This window comes from Tachypleus tridentatus, chromosome 2, assembly GCF_004210375.1.
Source record: "Tachypleus tridentatus isolate NWPU-2018 chromosome 2, ASM421037v1, whole genome shotgun sequence".
Lineage (NCBI taxonomy): Eukaryota > Metazoa > Arthropoda > Merostomata > Xiphosura > Limulidae > Tachypleus > Tachypleus tridentatus.
This window is the reverse complement of record NC_134826.1, coordinates 153,042,473-153,051,957: the sequence shown is the minus strand read 5'-3', so window position 1 is coordinate 153,051,957 and position 9,485 is coordinate 153,042,473. Positions and strand designations below refer to the sequence as shown.

General features: G+C 34.4%; 1 protein-coding gene across 1 annotated transcript in view; it reads left to right on the top strand.

The window, feature by feature from the left end:
* The first annotated feature begins 769 nt into the window (after positions 1–769).
* The window catches only part of LOC143245651 (nose resistant to fluoxetine protein 6-like), a 55,755-nt gene continuing 47,039 nt past the window's right edge, over positions 770–9,485 (top strand). The window contains exon 1 of the mRNA XM_076492000.1: positions 770–1,460. Within this exon, the coding sequence (XP_076348115.1) occupies positions 1,343–1,460 (118 nt within the window). The 5' untranslated portion in view covers positions 770–1,342. The remainder of the gene's footprint in view (positions 1,461–9,485) is intronic.

The following is a 9,485-nucleotide window of genomic DNA, read 5'->3' as shown; positions in this document are numbered from 1 at the left end:
GAAGCACCCATCGTCTTCTTTCGGATTACTCATTTCCCATTGAACAGGCCACCCACGTTTTCCGTGTGCAGAGCGCGAGTTAGTGACAAGGAGACACAAACGGAGGACTCTCAGATTCTCAGTCCGGGCACAATAACCATTAGTATATATCCCTAGCGGTCCAGGTAAAAAAACTATAAAATGCTTGTAAATCAGATATTCTGAAAAAATGTATGGAAAAGATGTACGACATAATTAACATGAAGAAGTCAATTGATATGTTTGTTAATCACAAAGTAACGCAATGGGCTATCTGTGCTCTGCCCATCACGCATATCGAAACATGGATTCTAGCAGTGTGCCAGTTAATATGAAGTTTAATATAGTTTCTAATATTAGCTTTTCGTATTTACCTGTCATTGTTTAATAATGCAACATAAAGAGTTGGTAAAAAGCCTATGGAATTTAAAGCTCAAATTACTAGAAGTCTTATACACATTGGTAGCACTTTGTATAACATATAATACGAACTAAAACTGGAGAAGTGTATTGATGTACAGCAAAAACATTCACTCCATTCTTTGACAATTTGTGTATCTATTTTTTGAGCTTGTTAAACATATTATGATATATTTGGATACAATTTATTGGTGGTTGAAACTATTGTAAACATGCTGAGCAAAATTGACCTATTTATCGTCATAGGATTGTCCTTGGGAGGTTTAGGAAAGTATATGTCACGTGTGAATCACGTGGTTTTGTACTCATACCCACAATTCAAAGTTGATACACGTGAGCTAAGAGTTAAAAAAAGTTTTACTTAAAGTTTAACACCTCCTGGTGGATACATATAGCATTAACGAGAAACAGCGCGTGAGTTCGAGGATCAGACCTACATTTGAAATGCAGCTTACCTGTTCTTTTAACGAATGCGAGTAGTATGATTTCGCCCAGAGACAGATAACTTAACCAGGTTATGGTATATAGCGGTATAATTCCACAATAAAGATATATTCTATTGTCGTGACATTTAGAGTGTTAAGGATAGAATATCTACCAGAACTACAATGCAGTCGAAAGCGAACAATGTGGAATTATTCATATTGTTTTTAACTGTGTATACCAATGTTGTTTCCAGCCAGAGCTTGACAGAACTAGAGATAATTACCGCCACACATCATTCAGCTCAATATACATCAAGTACAAATAAAACGTCTCCGGCTTGTCGGAAATAACTGAATCAGCGTCTTCCATTTCAACGCTGTCGTCTACTGACTTCTCTTTTTCTTCGGAACAGAAGGCAATTCAGTCATGGATAAAACTTGAGAAAGTAGCTGAAAGCACTTTGGGTAAAGCTACAGCAATGATATTTCCATCTTTAATCAAAGTTGGGTTGAAAAGTAAACTTTCGGGAATTTGTAAATCAGCAGTCTTGAGAACAATACTGGCCTTAAGAACAATGGAACCGTGGGCTCTGAAAAGTAAGAACCTTCTGATACGTATTAACAATTTCACTATTAATTTTCCAAAGTACGTTTGTCTCTGCATATGTGGCCGTCGCGATAAAGTCATGTAGTCATGTGATTTTGTTTGTTATTTAGTTTTGTTCTACAATTTTTATTGTTTTTTTAGGTAGCCCTCAAATAAACCAGTTTTTTATCGTTTGTTAATTTTTAATCTTAGGGTTAGAAATGAAAATCATGTACAGAAGATTAAGTAAGTTATGTTAAACGATTATGAATATGCAAATCAGCAAGTCACGTGACAACCACAGCCAATGTAAAGTCGTGGTAGAATGGAATATATTATAACTACTTTTTGACATTGTTTGGCACGTAATGTGACGTCATCGAAAATTGATCCTTTTAAAAATAGCATGTAATAGTTCATTCCAACGAAACATTTTCATAGATTCAGATAATAAACACGCGTTTAGACAGTAATATTTCTTTTAGTTCATGGGTTTGGAAAAGACACTAATATAGATCAACCTGCAGCACAAAGACCATCCCAGATTATTTGTAAAAAGTCGTACCACTGTAGTGTTAAGCAGTGTTCATAAATATCAGCGATCAGAGTAGTCCACATATTCCAAGAAACAATGTGCTGGGAGAGTAGCACAAATCACGTGTACACAAGCAGTTTAACTGTTGCATACATGGAATATGGAATGCCTTTAGTGAGGAGTTTTATACTTTGGGCATGACAGTTCAATAACGAAGTCTTTTACATTAGCAACTGTGCTGCAGAGCTATTGTCATGACTCATAATCGTCACACAAAGCATGACCAGACGTGGCGAGATTTCTAAACCGTACCCAACTTTTGCCTGTTTTTTATCATTGGTACAAATATGTTGATGTTACTCATTCGTATTTCGAAACACATTTCTTTATTTCTGTTTTTTTGTCGATAACTGTACTTGATTATTAGACTTTTATTCCATCAACCTTTCCCTCACACCATTATGATGTATTACCTCTTTAATAAAAAATATTATAGGTGATATTCAGGTTAATAGTTTAACCCCAATATTTTTCATTCAGGTCTCAGAACATTCTGAGCACGTGGATTTGAGTAATCTTGTATGTTGGTCAAAACATCCTTTTAAAACAACTCAGTTAGGGTATAAATAGAAAACAACTCAGTTAGGGTATAAATAGAAAACAACTCAGTTAGGGTATAAATAGAAAACAACTCAGTTAGGGTATAAATAGAAACAACTCAGTTAGGGTATAAATAGAAAACAACTCAGTTAGGGTATAGATAGTCTAAATAAAAATAACCAACGTGTGAAAGAAGGTTTTGCCTTCAAATATGACTCACGTACATAAAACAACAAAACGCGGTTAAGGAAACTGGCTGTAAAGTTTATATTAATGATGTCGGGTGTCGCTACCAGTGTGTCAGCCAATTCCTATTTCATTCCTTTAAGTCACACACGAATCACTTTTTTGTTTGCACATTTTTTTCATACCTAAAGTGCTTTTGATTATATATATCACGACATTTTTTGCTACTATACAACTACAAACCTTAACAAGTAAGAAAGTGAAAATCGATAGTAACCCATATTAGTTTTACAATTGCAACCCAATTACTGGAACAGACCTATACTTTATAGAAGCAACGAGAGTCTTTAAAACCCATGTTTTAGTTTCTACTCTCTAAACCAACGTTGACAACTTCCTATATAGTAACATCACTGAATGTACATCAACAGTTTTTATCATCATTCACATGCACTCGATACATGCAAATAATATCGCGTGCTTTTAACATACGTGATATACGCTAAAATCATGTCGTATTATTTGCTCTTTAATGAAGCTCAAAAAGATGATTATAAATAATAAACTAAATCAGCCGTCTTCACACTGTAATTTTTACTGTTCTAAATCAGTCGTCTTTAAATCAGTTGTCTTTACCCTATAGTATTATTCTTCTAAACAGTCGTCTTAACCCTATAATTTTATTGTTTTAAACAGGCGTCTTCACCCTGTAGTTTTATTGTTTTAAATCAGTCGTCTTCATCCTGTAGTTTTACTGTTCTAAATCAGTCGTCTTTACTTTATAGTTTTACTGTTCTAAATCAGCCGTCTTCACCCTGTAGTTTTACTGTTCTAAATCAGTCGTCTCCATCCTACAGTTTTACTGCACTAAGTCACTTGTCTTTACTTTATAGTTTTATTGTTCTAAATCAGCCGTCTTCACACTGTAGTTTTTACTGTTCTAAATCAGTCGTCTTTAAATCAGTTGTCTTTTACCCTATAGTATTATTCTTCTAAACAGTCGTCTTAACCCTATAATTTTATTGTTTTAAACAGGCGTCTTCACCCTGTAGTTTTACTGTTCTAAATCAGTCGTCTTTACTTTATAGTTTTACTGTTCTAAATCAGCCGTATTCACCCTGTAGTTTTACTGTTCTAAATCAGTCGTCTCCATCCTACAGTTTTACTGCACTAAATCAGTCGTCTTTACTTTATAGTTTTACTGTTCTAAATCAGCCGTCTTCACCCTGTAGTTTTACTGTTCTAAATCAGTCGTCTCCATACTACAGTTTTACTGCACTAAATCAGTCGTCTTTACTTTATAGTTTTACTGTTCTAAATCAGCCGTCTTCACCCTGTAGTTTTACTGTTCTAAATCAGTCGTCTCCATCCTACAGTTTTACTGCACTAAGTCACTTGTCTTTACTTTATAGTTTTATTGTTCTAAATCAGTCGTCTTTAAATCAGTTGTCTTTTACCCTATAGTATTATTCTTCTAAACAGTCGTCTTAACCCTATAATTTTATTGTTTTAAACAGGCGCCTTCACCCTGTAGTTTTACTGTTCTAAATCAGTCGTCTTTACTTTATAGTTTTACTCTTCTAAATCAGCCGTATTCACCCTGTAGTTTTACTGTTCTAAATCAGTCGTCTCCATTCTACAGTTTTACTGCACTAAGTCACTTGTCTTTCAGTGATGTCGAGAAGTTCACTTATTGAGCTTTGTAATGCATAGAAACGGCTCGTTTAGGGTTGAGAAAATATTTTACATAGAAGAGCGAACAACGTTTCGACCTTCTATGTAAAATATTTCTCTAACCCAAACCTATATCATCACTTTGTTCTACTTTATAGTTTTATTGTTCTAAATCAACCGTCTTCACCCTATAGCTTTTATTGTTCTAAGTCAGCCGTCTTTAATTCAAATGATAACAAATTAAACTCTTTACGTCTAGATGAAGCAGTAGCTCGTGTGATATTTTACGTAGGTGTATGCAGACATTTTTATTTAATATGAGCGATTTTTATCAAATAACATTGTACGCGTAGCTTATATTTAGACTAAGTTAACTCTCAATGGCAGGTTGTAGAGATCTATTGTATAAAAGTTAGGTATATCTTTCTGTCAAACAAAGTATCCGTATTTTCGGTGCGAATAAAAAACAAGAAAAAAATTAATTACATTGGATATTTTATATCTCTGGTATTTCTTGATGGATTGCTATGAAATTTGGTATATGGAACAAGAGTTAAGTGTAGAATATCCTTTTAAACTATGGGATTGTTTAATGTAATACGTTCTGAGATACAGAAGATAGAATATCGCTAAGCTACCTCTCCTGTTAATAACAGAACTGTGTGCCCTGTAGGTTGTTTCAGCCACACGACACACTACCATATGCACCAACAATAATGATTTAAAAGCGTCTTGAAAACCACGTAACTTAAAAAAATGTAACTACAGGATTCTATGGTAACAATATGCAGACAAAGATGTGTTTTACTTGAGGAAAAAACTGTATTAACGTTTATTTATTTTCAGAATTGTTTCATCCTTTGATTTTTAACAGAGGCTGTTGAATTCTTAATCTATACTAAGTTGCTTGTGTTTATTCAATCAATATTTTTGTACTATGAAATAACACTTATAATTGTCTATAGTTTAAACTCGATATAATAATACTGTATGTAAGGCCTAGTTTAAACTCGTATAATAATACTGTATGTAAGGCCTTAAAACATGCATTAGAATAATTTGTAATTTTTCTTTACACAGTTTAGTTAGATATTTTATAACTTTTCAAAAATCAATTCTCGAAAGAAGCAAAAACTTCGAAACGTTTGTATAAGGACTAACATCAAATTATAATAGGGAAACGGTTGTTCTATTTTTAGGCTGTGGAAGACATTAGACGACAAAGGTTTAAACGAATACTTTTTAATATTGCTAATTAGTGAGAATAATTCTCCGTAACGGACGTTTTATTTGAGGAAACTAAACCTGTTATACGAGCCGCCCCTGTTGCGCATACAGGGTGACATAAGGACGGTTAAAACATTTAGGACACAAGTCGATGAACAATGAAAACACTGCGAGATATTATTGAGTATTTTAGTATTTTTTGGAATAATTTTCAAGAGAGATATTGCCACTTATACTTCCGTAGTTCTGTTTAAGTTCAACGCGCTCACTTTGCCGTAGCAAGCACGTTAAGGTTTGTTTTTATTATCACACCTGACATCCTGGAATAAATTTTTATTTCTCGTGAACCTGTAATGTGTGATTTTTCTTCCTTGTAAGAACATTGAACTTAAAGTATACGACTTGTCCTGGTCGTTAGTTATTTACATGTATATAATGTTACTTAATTAACCCAGTGTTATAAAATGTTTTGTTTTTCGTTTGTAACTAAACGGGTACTTGCGTTGTCCAAACAATTAAACTTCAAAGGTCTGGAACACTTAATAGCAGCCTGGGATGATGGAGTTCTATTCTTCACAGATCTTCCCTATACTGAGACGACGGCGTTTCTAACTTTCACTATAATTCTTCTGTAGTATGAAGATAATCCCAGATTATACCATTCTACTAGCATAAACACATCCTTGAGATGTTTGTTTCTCTAATTGGGCACCAAATTGAATAAGAAACGATCCAAACGACATATAATGTTCTCTTGAGTAACCCACTGTGTTACAGAAACAATAATTTTATGCTATTTTCCTATTCTACGTTGTAACCTGTCGTGTCTTACTCCTAATTTCTTTCCTCTTAAGTTTTCATTCGACGGAGTAAGTTTTGTTTGTTGTTGAAGGCGAAACTAGACAGTCTCTCGGTGCTGTGCCCACCAAGATAGTCAAACATGTAAGTGGAGCTTGCTGAATTGTGTCCGAGAGCTTCATATTTGAATATTTATTTAAAAAAAAACTTGTGGATTACTTAGAAGTATACAAGTGTGTCAACTAAGACAGAAAGGATTTAAAATTTTTGTCTACTAGTGTTATAGTAAATGTCATGTGACACAATTACGTAATTACCTATCCTCTTTCAATATTAAATATGTTTAAATTCTTTAAGGGTTCCTATATAACTTATGCGTCTAGTTGAAGATACATACATGTACGACCCAATCGTAACAGACACAAATTGGTATTAGTATTAATGTAAATAGAAAATCCTATAATTAAAAAAAATTAACAAACACTAAAAGCAGCTAAAAAAGATGATAAAAACAAAAGAAAAACTCATCACAACAAAACAGCACCTCGTCTCTGTTAAATTTATCTGTTTAACTTTTGTTATCAGACAATATGGTTAATATATTGTATTTCATAACACCGAATGGCTTCGTTTCAATCTTCTGTGTATCTTCAAGGAGTATTGGAACAAATAATTAAAATTCTCAGATAATATTTTTTACAAATATTAACATTCTTTATTTCCTCGTTATGTGATAAAACTATAAGCAAGGTGTAACAAAACAAGAGAGAAAACATTAAGACTTTACAAACAGTGTTTCCTTTACTGTTTCTTACCTTGTACACACGTGCATGTAGGTCATCCATAAGGTAACTGTGTGACATTTTCCAAGTAGCCTTGAAAAGACATGCCAGTTTGTGAATTCATAAGGGACTTCTGAATTTATTATAGGTTCTAATAAATCAGTAAAGTGTCTACACATTCCCTGTAGCAACAGTGTAATTTCTTTATTTGTCAATTTTTAATTTTGTGAAATATAACAGAGGACTATCGGGCTAATCGTCCCCATCTTAGCAGTCACAGACTAGGAAGAAAGCAGCTAAAGCGAACCACATACCACCAACACAAGAAGCAACTCATATGAGATTGATCAGTAAATTGCAAATACCCTTCCTTTCCTCAACGTAAGTCCACTTGGGAGAAATTTTCAGTTCAAACTTCAAATAGGTTCATCTTTCTTCTCTTGATCTACAGCTGATGGAACATATAGTACTCAAACCCCAACCCTCTTATTATAGGTTCATCTTTCTTATCTTGATCTACAGCTGATGGAACATATAGTACTCAAACCCCAACCCTCTTATTATAGGTTCATCTTTCTTCTCTTGATCTACAGCTGATGGAACACATAGTACTCAAACCCCAAACACCTTATTATAGGTTCATCTTTCTTCTCTTGATCTACAGCTGATGGAACACATAGTACTCAAACCCCAACACTCTTATTATAGGTTCAGCTTTCTTCTCTTGATCTAGCTGATGGAACACATAGTACTCAAACCCCAACACTCTTATTATAGTTCATCTTTCTTCTCTTGATCTACAGCTGATGGAACACATAGTACTCAAACCCCACACTCTTATTAGGTTCATCTTTCTTCTCTTGATCTACAGCTGATGGAACACTCTTATAGTACTCAAACCCCGACACTCTTATTATAAGTTTATCTATCTTCTCTTGATCTACAGCTGATGGAACACATAGTACTTCAAACCCCAACCCCCTTGCTTATAGGTTCATCTTCTCTTCTCTTGATCCAAATCTGATTATAACACATGTATACTTTGAACCCCAACCCTCTTATTATAGGTTCATTCTTTTTCTCTTGATCTACAGCTGATGGAACACATGTACTCAAACCTTAACCCTCTTATTCCAGGTTCATCTTTTTCTCTTGATCTACAGCTGATGGAACATATATTACTTAACCCCAACCTCTTATTATTAGTTTTCTCTTTGATCTACAGCTGATAACACATAGTACTCAAACCCCAACCCTCTTATTATAGGTTCAGCTTTCTTCTCTTGATCTGCAGTTGATGGAACACATAGTACTTAAGCCCCAACCCTCTTATTATTCGTTCATCTTTTTTCTCTTGATCTACAGCTGATGGAACACATGGTACTCAAACCCCAACCCTCTTATTATAGGTTCATCTTTCTTCTCTTGATCTCAGCTGATGGAACACATGGTACTAAAATCCCAACTCTCTTATTATAGGTTCATCTTTCTTCTCTTGATCTACATCTGATGGAACACATAGTACTCGAACCCCAACCCTCTTATTATAGGTTCATCTTTCTTTTCTTGATCTACAGCTGATGGAACACATGGTACTCAAACCCAACCCTATTATAGGTTCATCTTTCTTTCTTCTCTTGATCTACAGCTGATGGAACACATGGTATTAAAACCCCAACCCTCTTATTATCGGTTAATCTTTCTTCTCTTGATCTACAGCTGATGGAACACATAGTACTCAAACCCCAACACTTTTATTATAGGTTCATCTTTCTTCTCTTGATCTACAGCTGATGGAACACATGGTATTAAAACCCCAACCCTCTTATTATAGGTTCAGCTTTCTTCTCTTGATCTACAGCTGATGGAACACATAGTACTCAAACCCCAACACCTTTATTATAGGTTCATCTTTCTTCTCTTGATCTACAGCTGATGGAACACATGGTATTTAAACCCCAACCCTCTTATTATAGGTTCATCTTTCTTCTCTGATCTACAGCTGATGGAACACATAGTACTCAAACCCCAACCCTCTTATTATAGGTTCATCTTTTTTTCTCTGATACAGCTGATAAGACAGAGTACTCCAAACCCCAACCCTCTTATTATAGGTTCATCTTTTCTTCTCTTGATCTACAGCTGATGGAACACAGAGTAATCAAACCCCAAACCTCTTATTATAGGTTCATTCTTCTCTTGGATCTACAACTGATGGAACACATGGTACTCAA